Consider the following 19510-nt stretch of genomic DNA (forward strand, 5'->3'; position numbering starts at 1 on the left):
CAAAGAAGATGATAAAGAATTTTGAGTTTCCTCCGGTCACCCACCGGGTCATCCTTATCCTCCTCTCCTTTGTGATCTTTGTCTTTGCTCCGGTCTTCGCCTTCCTCAACAGTGTCCCAGTCAGCGTCAACACTTTCGGCACCAACGTGAAGCTCCTGGCCCCGGGTATGTTATATTAAAGCTATATTTCTTTATTTCTCTTTCAAAGTTTAACGCAGTGGTTATCAACCGGGATGTCGCAGCACTCTAGGGTGCCATTTTTAAAGCTCAAGGATGCCGATAGATATTTCAAATTATTTAAGATTCCAATTTTTGCTCTATTGTTAAGAGTCTTGATACAAATTTTGTGTGCGATATGTGTAAAAAATTAAAAAGCTTTTTTCAACCTTGTTGCACAGTTAATATGCTGTTTCGATCTCGTTTATTTTAACGTTGCAGTTAACCACTCAATTATACGATCAAAGGTTTCGCGAACTATTTACAATTTCTGTAGGGTGCCGCAAGCCAAAAGGTTGCGAAACACTGGCTTAACGTGTTTAGTAAATTTAAAAAAACTATCAAGGAGACTTAAAATTGGTCTTATGAGCGTTCACTTTAAAGATTTGCAGTGTTGTGTTGACATAAGTGTTTAACGAACCTAAGGAGTATTGTAAAAAAACAAGCTGTACTATTCCATACAAAATGCCACCAAAACAGCGTTTTATGAAAAAAATGATTACTCTTTACGACGGTCCGTTTGTTAGACATAGTCAAGTATTCACTCGATTCGCATGCAAATAATAAAGTCAGACGAGACATCAATAAGTTGAGCCGGATTGATAAAAGCATTTTGTAATATAGCGTAAAATAGGCAAGTCTCATGATGAGGCCGAGTAATGAGGAGTGTCCTCTCTACCATTTACAAATGAACACATGGACATAAGTGTAAGTCTTTTCTAAAACCTTGTAGTTCAGAGGCCGGGACAGTGTGTACGTCCTTAATAAACCTTGCCCCCGAACAGGCCTATTTAAGCACAACATGGAGGTGCTGAGCGACAAGTATCCAATCGACATCACGCCGGCCGGTTGGGTGTTCGCTATCCTCTGGCCGCTAATCTACTTTTGGAACTTTATCTCGGCCACCTTCATGCTGAGCAGCTTGTGCATCAGACCGGCGAAAAACCCGATATTGCGCACCGACTACCTTCTGCCCAACGTGAGTGCTTCTGTTCGTATTTGCGACATATAAAAAGTTTTGTTGAACTCCTGACGCCACGATTACTACCTACTAGGGATGTCAGATACTTGACATTTTATTCCGAAAGCAATGCCCGATATTTTGGACAAAAGTATCGCGGTCCGATCCGATATCAAATGACGTCATAATAAACTAAATTGAAACTTTCATATGTCATATATTTCACATTGTTGTAGGTTAAAATTAACTTAGGCGTTAAGAATTTAAGTTATATTCAGTTGCCAACCTTTTATTGTGTGATGAATTTACCGTTCACTGCAAATCATACCTGAAATACTTATGTTGATTTGGACTCGAATCGACACCGAAAGCACCATGGTTTTGGAATGATTTCCGATGCTATCATTTGGCATCGGGCATCGGCTCCGATCGGATTTTGTCCTACTTCCCTACTATACATATACCATGTAATATTGTACGAAAGGCTGTAGAAGAGAAAAGTGCTAGGTATAGTTCCAATACCTAAAGTATCGATTAACCACACATTTTTCCTTTTTGTAGTGCTTCTTCTACTCGTGGATGCTTGCCTTCGCCTCTATCGTGGGCTGGCTCTTCTCTTTCGACAGCGAGATCTTCGAGCTTTCGCTGTACTTTCTCGCCCAGGCTACGGTGTGCGTTATGTATTGCCTGGCCACATCATACAGGTCGATTCGGCGGCATGTGGCCTTCCTCAAACACCAGCACAAAGGTAAAGTTTTTGTTTTAATTAATGGTCTTTATTGTGAAAAAGCCAGGTTTGAGAGCTTGACTTGCATTTTTTGGACGATCAACAGAGAATATGCTTTTGTTTGATTTTCTTCGCAAGAAGGCTATCCGGGCGGCTGGAGGCCTGTGAGATCGCTTATGTACGAGGTGGTACTCGAATCTTGGGGATGGGGGGAACTAGGCAATAGTGCCCACCAAAATAAAACAAGTTTATTTTGACTTTGTAATTGCAAACTGTTCTTAATTCTTTCTGTCCTATTTTCGGTCCGTTTCAGCCAAATGTGTTGAGCTGAAAGATACGGTGTACGCTGTCTCGCTTTGTGCAGTATGAAATGGCATTGTTGTCACGAGGCTGTATTTTATAACAAACCCAACACACAAGCAAAGCGTAAATAATATCGGCTTGACAAAAATGAGGAACGTTTTCGAAGTTGCAATGGAGAACTAGGAATTGGTAAAAACGATACATTCAAGATTTTTATTATTAAAGAGCGTAAGTTTTTTTTTTACTGAAATCAATTTTGTCAGGGTTGGACTCCAATTTCATAATAAGAGTTAAGTTCTGTTCCAACTAAGGCGTTTTGTGCTCATTTGCACATCCATTTGCCATCCCTAATCTTTCAATTTGTCGTTACAAGACAACAAATCGCGGAATAAATCGCAAAGTGAGCATGTTACAAGATAACCTAACGTGTTTCGTTAGGTGCTTTGCGAGAACCTTTAACGAGGTTAAGATTTGTTGACTCTGGCCTGCTGTGCGGTTCTGTGCGAGCACCCGAACTACGAATGTGGCATTGCCATTATCAGTCTGTTTATTTTGTCTCGGGCGCCAAAGCAGTCGCGAAACCGTCAAGGGCATGTCGACGCGCATAATGAGCGAGGAAATTTATCTTGAACGCAAATCCGAAGAACAAAAAAAGAGAGCTCGGAGTTATGTAACACTGTTTAAATGGTTAAAACAAAACCTCTTTCGGCAATATCCTATTTCTCGTAAAAAGCGGCTTTATCGTTTGAGAAGTTTTCAAAAAATGTGGTTCATTTTACATTTGTGATACCCTCTAATGACTTTGAAGCAATCATTTTTACTTTTGTTGTAGATTATGTGTACAGTTCATTTAGATGAAGCTAAGGCCCTCAGTTCGCATTTCGTCAGATTTTTTTCAAGCTTTGTTTTCTAATCTGAGGATTGCTTATTTACAAGGCCCGAATTTAAGCACGGCTCAGTTTTGCAGCCGTTTCCTAAACACATTTTCAATAAACTGATTTGTCCAGTCTTTTATCGCATAAGATGCGTGTACCAATCACTTCGGTGAAAACTCATACTTTTACGGGCGGGGGATAATTCATATTGCTTACAGAGGTCATTTCTCCGAATTGTTGATCAGAGGTCACGGGGCGCGCGAGTTCATCGTTTAGCGCGCGCTATGGTGTTCCTCCGCTCGTTGCCTGTACAGCCGATCCTTCCGCGCTCGTGTTTATCGTTTATTGTTCGATTTCACGGCGTTGCCGAGGAACGCTTGTATTGCAAGTTGAACAATTTGTTTGCGAGTTTGTTTTGACCGTTTAGTCGCCCTGACAAGCGCGACGAATTGCGGGCAGGTCGACATTGCTGACTGGAAAGCAGCTCGACCGAGGTTTACCGCGAAAGGTCGCCCGATGTTTGCGGTTCTTAAAACTACAAGAACGTCCACTCTTACAGTAGTTACGGGACGACAAAACACAGCGTGCTTCGAAATCTGATTTATGCATATCTAACTTATCCGTGGCACGTGGGTATTTTCATAACAAATCCTACAGGTAAATTAATAACAGAGGTGATGGGAGTGCTTTGTAAAGCCCCATTTAAGTTACTCATCACAAAATGATTTCTATTTACTTAATTTTGGTCTGAAGTATAGCCTTTTAGTTGCAAATGTAACCGTTTGTTTAACCCCAAGAAACCGTTCCTTCAGTAAGCTAAAAAAATCCCTAAACATTTTTAAAATTCAGTTCGGTAAAATTAAACGCACAATTCATCATATGAAGCCATTATTTTATTCAACAAGCAATGCTTTGGAGGTAGGCTATATAACTTACGACTTCTAGGTATTTAAATACCGAAAACTATTGGCGTTATATCGGCCTACTTAATTGATTCTTGGTAAAGTCGTAGAAATCTGTTACCAAGCCTCTCGTTTGAAACTCTTCTTTTATAATTATTATATGTCTACGCAGTGTATCTCTATCTCGTGCGAATTCTCATCCACAACGGTTTGGGGGTCTTCTGCACCTGGATCACAGCGGCTACTCTTCTGAACCTCAACGTGGTCATCGTCTTCCACGACAGCCCAGGAGTGTCTGTTCCCGTTGAAAGAGGTAACTACCGTTTCTTAAAAGCACCTATATAAGAATAAACACCGGGAGTCTTATTTGGCTGACTGGTCATATTGAATTGTGAATATATACAGCATGTTTTACTTATTGTAAAAATCCAGCCGATTTGTGTTTCTTATTTCGGTAAAAAAATTCCAATTTTTTAAATAAGTAAAACAGCACTATTTTTTTCTGCTTATAAATTAAATATTTATAGTTCTGTGAACGGATTGAAAAGGTAATGAAATACTGAACCATCATACGAATAGATTCACATCTTATTGTTTCTTTGCACTTTTTATTTACACTTTATTGTTTCTATGTATATATCGATCGTTGAGTGTATTTATGTTCGAATCAGTTACTGATTTGAGCGCCGAGAGCAAATTCTAGGAAATTAATGTAATGCAATATTAGGCCTATGGAATATCCCTAATTACGTCCATACACACGGGTAACTTTCGATACTTAATTTGATGCTTTAATTTCGCTCTGCTTTCCCGTAGGCCTGATTTCGGCAGAGGATTCGGGCACCATAATGCTCGGATTCCTGCTGGCCGCCACCATCGTGTGGTTCATGCTGGAGAACTTCGTGTTCGAGTCCTACTGCCGCTTCACCCTCAGCATTTTTCCGACTCTTCTCTTCGCGACATCCGGACTGTACATCCGAAACCGGTAAATTTATTAATACAAAAAAAACAGCTTTTTTACGATTTGTATACTGTCAGAAGTGTTTTTTTTTTCAGCTTTATTTGAAGCGGAAATTTTAAACGATGTATAGGACAAACTTACAATAGTTATTTCGCTTTTTTGCCGTTTAATTATTTTTGAGGTAAAACACATTATCAAACCAATCGCCTTTCAAATACAACTGAATAGGAGTTGATGTGAACCTTCGAGGATTATTTTAAATCGACTGAGACCAAACTCATTAATTTACAAGGCGTAAAACCTGGCAGGGAACGGTATAGGCTACGTTGCAAAGCACATCTTTTTAACAGGCGATTTTGTTTGTCCTTCAGGTACGGCTCAGTGGGACGACAAAATCCGATTTTGTCTGCTTGCTTGATGGTGATGAGTGCCGCTGGTTTTCTTGCAAGATACGTGCTTTTCTTTTACAGATACGCCAGGCGTGTACGGAAACAAACGACGGCCATATGCTAGCTCCAAGTCAACCGTATATATATAGATGGATACTTTTTAACGCAAGGGCATCGCAGTAATTTTCGTGCAATATTTGGCTGTCGTGTTACAAGGCAAGGCGGTCGCCCGCATTTACTCTTTCATTTAGGTGTCATGTGCACATGCCACTAGTGTAGGAATTGTTTTCCTTTTACGAAATCACAGCTAGTTCGTATTTTACTGCTTCGCTACATAAGCGTTTATTTTGTTGCCTAGACTTGTGCTGCAACCATTTTTCAAGAGTAAGACTGCATCGAAATTTTACGATAAATTTAGCTGTAGCCGGTTAAAATTCAAGCCATTTTTTGTCGTTTTTGTTTTTTAATTATTGTATTCTCTTGCAATTAGGTATTGGCGTTTGTTTTTGATTTAAGTTTCACAAAACTATATACATCTTCATAATACGAGAACATGTCACTTTGTTAAAAACAACTGAGCCCCTATAGTTGCGTTTTGTTGTCTTTATTACATATCATGTTGCTTACACTTGGTAACATGCACTAACATGCAACAAAGCCATGTCCTGTGCAACGACCATATTGGTAAACTTGCCTGTTAAGGCTGTATACTTAACCACAGTCAAACAAAGGTAAATTTGCTCTAGGCTTATATTGCGGTCACATTTATCGTTAAGCGACCTCCTTCAGCTTTGGAAAGCCGTGTTGGTGTTGCTTATAAAATTTGCCAGGTGCATTTATCGTAACTTGAATCGCACTTTGAACACGTACAGAGATGGACAAAAGTACAAATTAAGAGTCAAACGAACAAATTTATCATGTGTTCACGACGTTTTATAAGGTACGTTAACATCGCTAAAAAAGTCTCTATAAAAAAACGAAGTCTGGTCACATTAACTCATAAAGGTAATGCAACTTGTCCTTTCACAAAAAACTCAAATGCCGTCAAGTAGAAATCTAATTACGGCTTGTGATGAACTGTGCATTATGAAACATAGTGGTTATAAGCATTTATATATATTAGTAATCGGCCAGCATTCACTGGCTATTTCCTTCTACGGTTATAGTGTCAAAATTTTGTTTGGTCATTTAACATTTTATTTAAATAAAACTGATGAAACGTTTGCTAAAGGCTTTTTAGGGGAGCACTGTACGGTTCTGGTTTGTTAAAACTTATTTTTAATTGTTTTTTTTCTTTTTTTCACCAGTTGTCATGGCCACTCTGAAATCTGTTTGTGTTTTGACTTTTTCTATGATTTCTTGCCGTTTTCGCGTAGTTGCTTGTTTTTGCAATAAAACGTTTCAAATGGTCACTTACTTAAACTGTTGATACGCCCTTCTGTATGAAGTTCAAATTATCTTACGTGTATGAAGTTCAAATTCGCTTACGTCTCACTAGGCAAAGATAACTCTTGGGTTTAGATTCATAGAAGAAATGCATTTAATTGCTTGAACAAAACGGTCAAAAAACAATTGCATTGAAAACGGCAAACGGTGCGGAGGCATGTACATTAATAATTTATAAAAAAACAACTTTGGCGGTAAATATGAAACTGTGTTTATCACCAAAAACAGAACAGATATGAGAGCACTGAACGTTAATTTCTTTACTTTGTCGGCTATAAGTACAGGGTAAAAGCTAGTAAACCGATAACGCCAGGACAGGCAAACACACATTTCCAATCTGTGTTAAAAACAACGATAGATAAATACACATTTACGTGTTCAAGAACTGTATCTAGCCTTTCTGAAGTCTTTTTAACAAACAATAACGGCTTACGTATCATGATGCAAGCAAGTCACGCTAGAAAAACACCTATAGCCTGCAGTGAGGTTTGAACTAACGACCTCCGGCCATATTGGGACTGTCACTTAACAGAATGAGCTACAAAGGCTACCTCAAAAGCGCTTTTAAATCATAACGGAACGGTTTAACAACCGAAGTATAAAAAACGTACACTCAAACTCAACAATTAGCGCGTCGAACGGAATTTTAAGCAAGTGTTTTAATAAAAATAGCCTCATATTCCGGCCTTGGATCAATATTTCTATAGGGAGACGATCTAACTAGCAGTAAATCGCCAGGAAGAATAAACGCGTTTTATAGATTAAACCGACATCCGTGGAAGAACAATAGCTGATGAGTTGTAAACATTGCATGACATCGGCGAATGAAAATAGGCTTTTTACTTAGAGACAGTTAAGGTTCTATAGCTTGCGTATAGAAGAGTAGCGGTCATTCAAGCTCTTCTCTTTACAATCAGCTCGAAGGCGGGCGGTCGAAGACTGACCATGCTCACACCCTGCATATCGATGTTGCCCTGTCCGGGAGCCAGTGTGAAGTCGAACCTCCTTAAGAGCGAGGCAGCCACGGTGAAGAGCTGCATCTTGGCAAGCTGCTGGCCGAGACAGCTTCGAGACCCGACGCTGAACATCATCACATTGGATGACTTGACGAAGGAACCGTGGGAGTCCAGGTGGCGCTCCGGGCGGAAGACATCCGACTCTGGCCAGAGCTTCTCGTCGTGGTGGATTCCGAAGATGTTGGTGAGAAACATGGCTCCTTTGGGGATGGTATATCCCATCAGGGTGTCGCTCCTAGAAGCCTGATGCGGCACCGACAGAGGTACTGGAGGCCGGATTCGCAAGGTTTCCTATATTGTATGGATTAGCAGTGTTATACATTAGCGATCGTATGAACGGTGGTTTAATTAGGAAAATATACAACGAGAATGCTGATTTTGTCTAAAACCATCCGCGTTAAAATAAAAAAACGCTGAATACAATCTGGACCATTGTGAAAAAGCAATACCCCGTTTAAAGGCTTTGGAAATTAGTTTGATTGATTCAAACTCGGACCAAGGCCTTTAATACAAAATGTTGGAATCTTTATCACAAATTGTAAAAATATTTGACTGAAATTAGCATTGCAAGAACGTCATTTGCTATTTGAACCAAGCAGAAGAATCCATGGTATATGAAATTCAAACTCCTCGAGACTTCCATTAATAAACAATAGAAGTAAACCGGAAGCTCATTTGAATTGCATTCTGCACAACTCAATGCAACTTTCCTAGTATTCTTAAACTAAATACTTTGTTGCTGTTGAAATTCAGCCTAGCAGATTTCGTACCGGTACTAATTTACCACTATCCTAAAACTTAGTGCTCCTTTTTGTGGTAGAAGTCAAGTTAATAAATCCGGTATTTCGGATTTGGGAAGGGATAAATTCGACCGGTTGTTCTTAACATGTTGCTTATGTCAACTAACGGTGTAATTTGACAATTTTAAAGAGGTTATTTTGGCAATGATGCGAAATGCATCTATCACGACTAAAACAAATATACCCGTAGTTCACCTTTTGAAATTTATAGGTTTATTTAAATACAAGTCATTATGAGAGGTATTATTGATGAACTTTAGAGGTATTACTGATTAATTAATAAGGTTTTATTTTTTTTTATTTACAAAAAGCGAATTTCCATTAAAAAACGTTCTGTTGGGGGGTGATGGCCGAGTCTAAAAAGTTGGGAGGTAAAGGCCGAATCTAAAACAACTTTAAACCGGAAGCTCATTTGAATTGCATTCTGCACAACTCAATGCAACAAAAACAAATAACAGTAAAACTACCTGAATCACAGCCCTGAAGTAGGGCACGTTGTCCTGTAGCCGCATCGTGATAAAGCCACTCTGGCCGAAAACGTCATCCAGCTCCTCCTGAACCCTTCTCTGCGCCTCCTGATTCCGACAGAGGTAGAGGATCATCCAGGTGATGGCGGTGGAGGTTGTGTCCGTAGAGGCCATGAAGAGGTCGCAGACGTAGCTGCTTAATTGCATCCGGGTGAAGGAGGAGTTTCTCTTCCACGTTGCGGAAGGGTTGTTCTTGGAGTCCTTGAGATCGCCATCTGTGTCTTCCGCATCTTGCTCAACTGCTGAACACGATAGCTTAAAGGTTTATCATTGCATTGACCACGGCGGAGGTAAAATGCTTGTTATATTGAAACGCAAATAATCACTCATCGATAATTGTATAATAACGTTCCAAGTTCGTATTCTGTCAAACAAACGAAAAAAATGACTAGGGCAAAATGTCAACAACAACCAAAAGTGTCACGCATTTCACCAGAGCACCAGTATTGAAAAGCATGCCATAAAATGCTATACAAATAGTAAACTGCATTACAAATTATTGACAGAATATACGCTTCAAATTAAACAAAAGGAGCGACTTGGACCACTAAAGACCTAGCAAACACAATCGTAGCCACCTGCATTTTAAGTGTTAAAGCCGATTAAAAGGCGAACAAACTGAACATAAGTTATTCTGGTATTTATTTGTTTGTCCGACGTTTCGGCTTAATATGGGAACCTCTATCTGGGGAATGCAACACACAACGCCCAACAGAAGAACTTATTTTCGGTATATACTGGTAGCAACAGCATAATTTTTTGATTAATTGAAAAAGCCTTGACTTGGACTTAAGTTATTTTACGAATGACTTAAAATGGACTTGTTACAACACTGCCTGTAGCGGTATTTATTTTGCTTCCCAAATCTTATCTGGTCGAATGTCACTCTAGAAATCGATGTACCGCCAACGGTCAGATAGGCTAAGGCTTGCAAGATAACAGCGGCCCATTACACGCCATGCCAAGCGTACAAATATTTCTCAACTTACTGGAGGGTGACTCCCGTCCGGCGCGCTCAATCTCATCTAGAAAGCAGTCGATGAAGTCACGTGGATCGCCGGGATGCCGGGTCCGCACGTGATCCTCAATCTCCACCTCCACCAGGGCGTTTAACTCGTCACGGAAGCGCGAAGAATCGCGGACGATACTCCGGAAGAACGGGAGCACGCGGAGGAAGGGAGCAACCATCATGGCACCGACGAGAACGTGAAGTTTACTGGGCTCGACCATCTTGTGCAGCAGGCGACGAAAGCCCGTCTTCTCGCTGGAAACCTGGTAGCCGAACACCATCTGCGAGATCACGTTCGAAATGGCGTCGTACACCATCGTGTCGATCTTAAACGGTCGCGAGCTGCCGTCTTCGAGGCAAAGCCCGTCTAGCTTGTCGCACAGCTCGTCTGCAATCTCGACCAGTCGCGGTTCGAGGCTGCGCTTGCCCATGCCGAACTCGCGGAGTGCTCCAAGGCCGAAGCGCCGCTGCTCGAGGTGGAAGTCGCCGCATTTGATCATCAAAATACCAAAGCCGCCTTTGAATATCTCCAAAGGTTGAGGGCGGTCGCCGAAGCTGGTCGACTTCACGTAAGCCTCGTGAGCCGCTTCCGCGCTGCCAATGACGACCACGTCCTTGAGTCCCATCTTGACCATGCACACGGCGCCGTACTTCTGTGTCCACTTGGCGATCACGCGTTCCGGGTGAGCGCGCAGCGAGGTGACGGCGCCGATCAGGGGGATTCCCCGCTTGCCGGGTGGGCTGCCTGGGGCGCGCTGGTTCCAGAGAAGCCAGGCGAGGTAGCAGGCCAGGCCGACCAGTATTACGGCGTCGATTGCCGGTTTGGCAAAGACCGCGTAGAACCGTTCGTTTTCGGTTTGCATTTTGGTTATTATTTTGCTGTAGTGTATTTTTGTAACCTTTAAAAAAGTCATAATGTGGGATCAATGAAGTGTTTTTTTAAGGTGTTTTGGAAATTTCTCCAGCGGTTTCCCAAATTTTGGACTTGCAACTTTTTGGTATTTAAATGAAACACCTGCGGTCTCTTAAAACTACTTAGCGGTCACCCAAACCAAACCTTAAAAAAACCCTGTATATATATATTATATACACATACGCGTACTGTACATAAACTGTCATCTATAACCCTTAAAAGTCGCTTTTGGACCAACCGTAACGGCTGGCGTTTGGGATAAATTACTTTTTTTTAAAAACCGCTCTCCGGAAAACCCTCTCACAAAATCGGTTCGATGATATTAAAAGTTTTTTTTTTAATTACTTTGAACAACCAAAAGCTATTTTTGACGTATGGGTTGATGATTGTAAAGTTCGATTGACCCGTTGTGTCTTCTTTAAAAACGAACAGCACGCAATTATCAGTTGGCTCTAGATACATGCTAACTAACAAACCGTAAAGACACTATTTTTTTTTCGTTTCTAATCCGAGCACTGTGGCCTGCAGCTCCAATACAAAATCTTTATAAACTTTTTCACTACACGACCAAAACCTTGAGCCTAATGTTGAAATAGGCATTTAGTTTCTTGTTTAAAATTTTTATCAAATATGTTTTCATTTAGGAAAAATCGAACGCAACAATCGATAACGTTTTAAAATAGCCTCTCGTCTCGTTTATGTAAACCCGTTCTATACGGTGGCAAAACAGTAACATTAGGTAGTTCGTTTAAGCTCGTGAAAAAACACTAGTTATGTCTTGCTGTTCGACGATGTATGAAGTGCCAGTGACCAGTCGATCTAATATACCTTCACAAGTGCCCGCTTTGCATACACCAACCATGATGAAAAGGCGCGTCGCTGCTATAGTGCTTATTTGCGGTGAAACCTGGGCGGTCTACAGTTTCTCGCTTTGCATTCAGCAACAGAATCAATAGTTAAAGAATTTGCATTCTTCGACGAATACGCGTAGCTAATATGCGCAGTATTACACAAATTCAAAACTCAGCATAAGGCTATCTTTGTTCATGGAGCGCGAGTCAGTCGTATAATTAAACCAGCTCAATGCAAATCATTCTGTTAACGAATTATGGGAGGGCAGGTTTAGACGTATAATTATTTCACACTTCAACGTTCAATGCGTAGACGTTCTCTGTTTTGTGCTGCCCACTAAACATTAGTAGTGAACACTTTCCTTATTTAATTGATCGGCGATTTCTTTAATGGATGATATTTGAACTCTTTTTCGAAATTGTAAGTAAGGCCCGATTTTAATTAAAGATCCAGTCAGTAGAAATCCGATAAACGACCGTAGAAAATTCTACAGATTTTATCATTTAATTGATATGGATTATAAAACCCAAGAATAAAATAGATTTTTTTACGAATTGAGACGAAATTTCTCCAAGATAAAAAGCTTTGCAATTCCCTAGAAACCTGGTAATTTTCGTCTTGGAAAAAAAAACAGGTTGTAACATAATATTGACCATTACAGATATAAAAAACACGTTAACGTTTTTAACAACGTAAAACCGTATAGGCGTATAGCATGAATTTCTTGGAACAATTTGTTTTATATTTATTTAGCCATTTATTATTAGCTAATTTCCCATGAAAATTTAAGAAACGGTACACTATTCGCGGATCTGTAATCTTGATAATTGATTACAAAACCAAAAACGTCAATCTACTTGATAATTTTGAGTTTGCAATTCATTATTCAGCCAACTTTAAGATTGCTGCCCAAAGACCGTGGCGTCGCGTCTAAAAGTCTTCTGGCCTTGCCAACGGAAGTCCCTTTCTAGTGTCGGCTAGAAAACGTAGCAAAACAGTATTTATGTAGTTAGCACATTTTTTCTTCCCAACCAGCTTGTATTCGCCCGCTCGACAGTAAAACATCCACCGCGGGCAAACAGCAAGTTGCAGAAACGCCCCTTACGAGCCTCCCTTGAAGTCACGTGTCAAACTGCGGGCGCGTAAACACCCCTCGGGGTTACTCGCGGCCGGTACGCGCCTAGCCCTCTTGCACTTGTTAATGCCAAACGGGTTACATTCGGTCACCGCTCGTAACCCCGGTTCAAATGCGCTAATGCGAAACTTCGCGATGTGGACTTTGCCTGACAAGGCACTTGGGATGTAGGCGAAAGGTGTTCCAGCTATTTCCCCCTCGGGCTGTTTCATGTTATTCGAAAGCCCTATACATTCGATTCTTGTAAACCCGATTAACTTCTTGTAAAGGCGCTGTTTTCGCGATTTACAGTTTCGATAGCCGTGGCTTATAGGATTTGATTATTGCATGGTAAGTTGAGGGCCTTGGGGTAATTATAGAAGCGTTGTTTTGAACAACATATTGAGCAACCTTGCAGTTTTATTGTTTTCGAAATGTTTTAGTGCTTTACAACTGCGATTTGTAACGAAAACGACCATAAATTGCTTTTGTTGACTATGTGATTATATATACTTTTTACTATATGATGGCATTTGAACATGTTTGTATAAATTAGTCATGATTATTTTTGTTAGAGCGTGGCTTCGGATTCCAGAAATTCACTTTACTACTGTCAAAATATCCCATTGGAGAATGAATTATCCCACCAAACAAATATTCTTGATCCGCCCTTGCTAAAACAAATTCAAACAAGCCTACACCCTTCTCTACCTTATTCATCAAATTCACACCTGCTAGTCTCTTTATGGGCGCCATGTTGTATCCCAGTGTAAGCACACATTCCAACGTGAGGCGTTGTAACAGCGATTCACTGGCCAGTGGTGTAATCGTTTTCATCGCAGTGGCGAACTCCTCCATCGACATGAGGCCCTTTTCCTTCATTGGCAAGTTGGCCAGACGGGCCTCGGAGTCCTGTGGAGGTTATATAGCGTTTCTTCATATTGTTTCCTTGGTCTTGTTGAGATTTTCATATGCAAACGCTTACGCGTTATTTTACGTAATGGATCATTCCACGTAAAACTGGATTCATTTTTCTCAAAGTTCGAGCGAGGTTGGTCACTGCGTTTAGCGAGGTTGGTCACAGCCTAAACGTGCGGATATTGATGTGTTTATTAAAAAATACTTAAAATAGATCGTGCTTGTAAAACAACTATCGAAAATTTTACATTACTTAAAGTGATAAAGTGCAAATATTTTATTTATTTTTTTAATTATTTTCCTTGTATAACCGCGCTTAACTCAAACTAATGTACAAATGTCTGTTTAAAGACAAAACAGATGTGCTGACATTTAAAAAAAATGGTAACGATCTGTTTTTATTCCTTACCCCTGGGAAGAAATTAATATATTTCCTTTAGGGGATTTTCCGAAGTTTTACTAATTCAATATTTGGTTGCATCAAACAGTAAAAGCTTAAAACAATAATTGTTAAACTACCCGCTCCCTCCGAGAAAAAAACTGTTCCAGACCCCTCCCTTTGATGTATGCCAAATGACGATTTGGTGTTCCCGGCGAGAAATTTACGAGAACTAGCTCATAAATATCGTAATTCTGCGTGTTATTAATGTGTGACTAAACAACTTTTGTCGGAAGCCGGTAACATTGCTGGTTAGTGTGGCTGTGCGTACCGTTTACGTTCACCGGCGGCAAACATGTGCACGTCAATCTGTTGCCAAACTTTGAGTGCTTGGTCCTTTTACCGAAACCCGCTAGTCGTCACTTACCAGAAGGCAAGGTCGCTCAGCATTTGCAAAGCTCCACGCAAACACGCAAACACGCAAACGAAAAAGAGCACCTTCCCGTACCACAGTGTACCAAGCGTCACGTACTGCCTATTGCTGTTTTTCACTGATATCTTTCCGGCACATTCCACTGTATTTTTCACTGATTTCTCATGTAGCCTTTCACTGCTATTGTTGACTTAAAGCTGCTTTGTCTGCGGTAAAATTTTGGGAAACTTTCAAGGACATAACAGTTTAGAACTGCCAGATGGCAGAATTTTTGAAAACCGGTCGCAATTTCGTATTATCGGTATGTCATATTTTTGCGAAATAAACATTTAGTGTTCTTATCTAATTTTTGACATGCACAAACTGATAATACAATTTTGACTTGCACATTGACTATAAATTTTGTTTCTATAAACACCACTTATAATTTTAAATAAAAAAGAATGTCTTAAATATTTTAATAACCAAGTGCATTGAACTAAACAAGTGTACACTAAGTCAGTTTAGCTGCAGAATAAAACATCCTAATAATTTTTTTCGTGATTTTTCATAGTCGGAAATTGATCAGATGATTCGTCTTCGATAATAAATCGTAAATTTCACAAAGATATTCTCTGGCTAAACTTTCTTTATTCACGACGATGATCAAATTAAGTATCTTTATCAAAGAAAAAAAATGATAGACTATAGACTACTCTTTCCTGGGACTTTTATGTTTCTTATGTCCAGATTCAATCAAAATTTGGGTAGTATTCGGCAGTAATTTAATGTCTTTCTAAAATAAAATCAAGCGCTTGAAAAAAAATAATTTAAATCGTATTAGCTTTAATCTAAATTAACTCAGGCCTGTGGAGTCGGATTCCGAATCGGGACTCGGGACTCGATGGAGTCAGTTTGTTTTGCTAGAGTCGGACTCTGGACTCGTAACTCGAGTGAGACCACGTAAAACTACATGAGACCTGATTCCGACGTGCTCATGCGAAGTACCAATTTATGAAACTGATATGCCCACCAACTGTAAGTTGTAAAGGCGGAATAGCATTCGGTGGATATTTTCCAACCATGTATTGTAAGTGATTGAAATATATGTCCCTCTATAAGTTAATTGTGAAATATCCACCGTATTAAGTTAGGTAAATTGGTGGAATACAGGTTGTAGAGTCAGCGACGGACTTGGGACTTGACGGAATCCTACATTTGGCTGGAGTTGGACTCTTATTTTTTTTACCGACTCCACAGTCCTGGCTTAAAGTAAGGGTAAACACAAACAAAGCCAGTCGTACAATAGCAAATGACATTAAAAGATCGTGTATTACGAAATTTGAAAAAAATACTGTATTTCAGGAGGTGAAATGCTTCCTAATTTCTTACAACCTTTGTTTATTTAAAATTGAAAACGACGTTTTAGCGAAAAAACAGAGTTAAAAATAATGTTAGTCGGATTGTGAGGGCAGTGAGTTGTTTTTATACCCATGAGTGGATTTCTGGATATCTACCTTATTTAAGTTAGTAGATTTGTGGTAAACTGGACTAGTGTAGGCCGGGACTCGGAATTCCAAAACAAGAAAATAAACTAGACCAGATTAAAACAATGTAACGGTAAAATTGGTATCGGTAATCGGTATATTTTCCATTACAGGAAACGAACGTAAATTGTTGACTATAGCAAAGGATGTGCATTGTGCGTCCGAATAAAAAGGAAAGGCGTCATTGTATAAGGTTGTTTGAAAAAGTTATAGCTTGTGTTGGGTTAAAAATCTTAAAAAACTATTGTTAGTATTATTAATGTCTCGACGTACGGCGAATAACATAAAATTTATCACAAAGGAGCCTTGTTTTAACATTTAACTATGTGCTTCTGATTCAATTTTTTTTCAAGTTAGTGATTCTTAAATGGTGTGCCGCGGCACACTAATGTGCCTCAATAGATTCCTATGTGTGTCGCGAAACTTTTCCTATTCAGGAAAGTAAAGTTTTAAGATTACTCATAGGCAAACAAACACGTAAGACTTGGATGCTCAACATACCTTGTAAAACTGATATTATAATGGTATTTAGCCTACTTATTTCAGTGCCGTGTGAGGGCTCTTTAATGTTTTAAATTATTGATTTGTAAAAGTTTGCCGCAATTTTTTTATTTTATTAGTTTACCACAAGCTAAAAGGGTTCAAGTTTTAAGTAGTAATAACCCTTAACGTACAACATGAAATGAAAAAAAATATCAAAAATATTTGTTTCATTCGATAATTCCAAATGCAGTTTTATCTAATCGCAGTGACCGACAGTAATGTTCGACAACAGTTAAGGGCCGTACAGAAAATAAGACGTTAATGTCCCTTAAGTAGCTCGGTGTATTCTGCAACAACTGAAGCGCAAACGGTTTTCAATTATTAACTGAGATTGTCTTAAAGGTGCCCATAGCCCACAGGATTCGCGGGGAATTCAAACACATGGCCTTGCGTTTGGCCGCAATTACCAAGTGATTAAGGTCCATGCCAAGAGCAAGCAAGTGCAGGACTCTTTTTCTACAGTTGCTTTCGTTGCAGACTACCGATGCATACCAAGGTGGTTAGAGTCAATATCGCACGTCAGTGCCAACAGAAAATAAAGGCGTGTCCGTGTTTGTCTTTAGTTACCAGTGATGTGATTCGCACGCAGCGTCGCTTTGTTGCGGACGCAGCGTCGCTGTGTCAGAATACATGCAGAGGCTAACAGGGCGGGCATTTCACCCGGATTGCTAAAAAGTGTTCTTTGAAAAGTTTTAAGGACTAAATGTGCTTTTTAGAACGGATTCAAGGTTTGCAAGACGACTCTTTCACGCCGATAACGGTACTAAAATGTGTGTTTTTCCAATGCTGATTTTAAGCTGAACATCCGTTTGATTTGCTTGGAATTCAATAACTTATATATATTTGAAAAACCCGTAATTATGCAAGTAAAAGATTCAAACTATTTTACTTTTACGTATTCATTGAAATTTAAATGCTTGTTAACAAGGAAATGGATATTTACAAAGGCTGTTTTAATAATTCTTATTGCGGGGCTGCAAATAAGGTCTAAATATCGGCATATTTTATCAGAAGCAGGTGAGTAAGCGATATACAAGTCAAGTTTGAGTAAAGTTTTAACTAATAATACCAAGTCTCTTTTAGTTTGCTTAGGTTTCTTGTCAAATCTTTTTGTATTGTTGTAAGTCGTTTCTTTTTTACTTTTTTTTGCGACACGCGAATTGCCTCTCGTTGTGCCTTTTCTGTTCCATGTAAGACCATTCGATTACTCTGCGACAGGATTGACCGAAACTTATTGGAGTTTTTAGGATTTGTACAGTGTCAACTTCGTTGGCTTAAGTTACTGAATACTGAATATTGATGATTTATCGGGGTTTTCAAACTATGCAAGCCCCTATAAATCGATAATATTTGGTAAATTTTAAACCTATTTTTCTGCACTTTTCTATGTGAGCCCCGGTTTTCACTTCGACTCTTTTGAATGCAAATCCTTAAGAGAATCCTTTTGGTCGCGCTTTAACGTCGTAACACTCGTTAAACCTAAAACATTAAACCAGTTTTATTTTGAAGCTTAACGGTTAAATGTTTCGGTTGGACGTATAGTAGAAAACGGTTAAATGTTTTTGGTTAGACGTAGTAGGAAAATTAAAACACATGTATAGAAGTAGGTAACATTTTAAACCTTTCGAGTGTGTCTTCATTTCGTTTTCAGCATCGAACAATATCTGGCACGTTATTATTTTATTGTTTTTTTAATCTTCTCTGTATAATGTTTTACGCATAGTGCATTTTTACGTTTCATACTAGTAGTCCGGTGGTTGTAATCCTCGACCTGTGGTTCCGCCCTACTACAGACGGCTAGGCTCCCTACTACAGACGGCTACCTTTGTTGCCGAAAGGCCAAAGTTAACTAACATTCTACTTCTATTTTTAGTTAGTTTCGGTCACTTGTTAGGCGTTTTTCAGATAGTCATGATTTTATACCCGTTATTTGGTAACTTACGTGCATCAATCGTTTGATTCGATTGCCTAAATGACCAATGGCGAATGTAAAGTCTCGTGAAAGAGAGTTTTGGTCGTGCTCGTGGCTATCACCTTACGGAACGTACAGGACTACGATTTGTATGCGCTTTCAGCATTGTTTCTCAACCTATGGGTTGCGACCCAAAACTGCGTCGCCGTTTTATGTGATTGGGTTGCCGACTGTAAAGGTTCATAAGGTTAGATTTATTGAGACTGGTCGAGAACAATGTTTTCTATATAGATGTTTTTTCGGTCGAGATTATTTTTTTTCTCGAAATTTGAGAAAACTGTGGTAGAAATACGGAGACATGGCTCATATTAATTAAGTTCGCATTTGTATATGCTTTTTATGCTATCTCACTTAATAAGAGTTCAGCCTGGTCGCCAAAGCTTTGCTGTTGTATTTACATGTAGTAATTGGTTCCTTCCCGGTCTAATTTCCAAGTAATATATTGCCCTGAACGCAAACCGTAAAGGAATTTAGTCCATTTTAAGACCAGACCTTCTGCCCAGAGTTAAAAATTTACCGTATCTCTTATTTCGTAATATAGAACCTGCTATAATTATTGTTGTGTTTTATCGAAAATCTTTTGTTTCTCAAGTGTTCTTTGGTGTTTTTTTATATATAGTTTTGTTTCTTCTCAGTACCCGTACCCGTATACATTATACAATCTACCTTCGGGTCTTTCGTCACCCTTCACTTTAATTTCTTCGTTTCTTTGTAGTTGTTTTCCAAAA

The 19510-nt window shown here is 39.4% G+C and overlaps 2 protein-coding genes across 2 annotated transcripts; one reads left to right on the forward strand and one right to left on the reverse strand.

The window, feature by feature from the left end:
• On the forward strand, window positions 1-6648 carry LOC146161484 (uncharacterized). The gene is made up of 6 exons (XM_083385574.1): window positions 1-165; window positions 1002-1195; window positions 1739-1925; window positions 4157-4297; window positions 4801-4969; window positions 5317-6648. Exons 1-6 carry the CDS (start codon window positions 9-11, stop codon window positions 5456-5458), a joined length of 990 nt encoding a protein of 329 aa, XP_083241700.1. The 5' UTR covers window positions 1-8; the 3' UTR covers window positions 5459-6648.
• Window positions 6649-7673: 1025 nt separating this feature from the next.
• LOC146161485 (cytochrome P450 2D15-like) lies at window positions 7674-10995 on the reverse strand. Its single transcript, XM_083385170.1, has 3 exons — window positions 10113-10995; window positions 9064-9365; window positions 7674-8087 (listed from the first exon to the last, which is right to left on the reverse strand). The coding sequence occupies exons 1-3, from the start codon at window positions 10993-10995 to the stop codon at window positions 7674-7676; spliced, it is 1599 nt and encodes a 532-aa protein (XP_083241296.1).
• Window positions 10996-19510: the final 8515 nt, after the last annotated feature.

Source organism: Ascidiella aspersa, chromosome 3 (genome assembly GCF_963924565.1).
Source record: "Ascidiella aspersa chromosome 3, kaAscAspe10.2, whole genome shotgun sequence".
Lineage (NCBI taxonomy): Eukaryota > Metazoa > Chordata > Ascidiacea > Phlebobranchia > Ascidiidae > Ascidiella > Ascidiella aspersa.

Coding starts and splice junctions, on each gene's coding strand:
- LOC146161484 (XM_083385574.1), top strand. CDS start 9: ATGATAAAGAATTTTGAGTTTCCTCCGGTCACCCACCGGGTCATCCTT. Junction 1,196..1,738: donor CCGACTACCTTCTGCCCAAC/GTGAGTGCTTCT, acceptor TCCTTTTTGTAG/TGCTTCTTCTACTCGTGGAT. Junction 4,298..4,800: donor GTCTGTTCCCGTTGAAAGAG/GTAACTACCGTT, acceptor GCTTTCCCGTAG/GCCTGATTTCGGCAGAGGAT.
- LOC146161485 (XM_083385170.1), bottom strand. CDS start 10,995: ATGCAAACCGAAAACGAACGGTTCTACGCGGTCTTTGCCAAACCGGCA. Junction 9,366..10,112: donor CGGACGGGAGTCACCCTCCA/GTAAGTTGAGAA, acceptor TATCGTGTTCAG/CAGTTGAGCAAGATGCGGAA. Junction 8,088..9,063: donor ACTTCAGGGCTGTGATTCAG/GTAGTTTTACTG, acceptor CATACAATATAG/GAAACCTTGCGAATCCGGCC.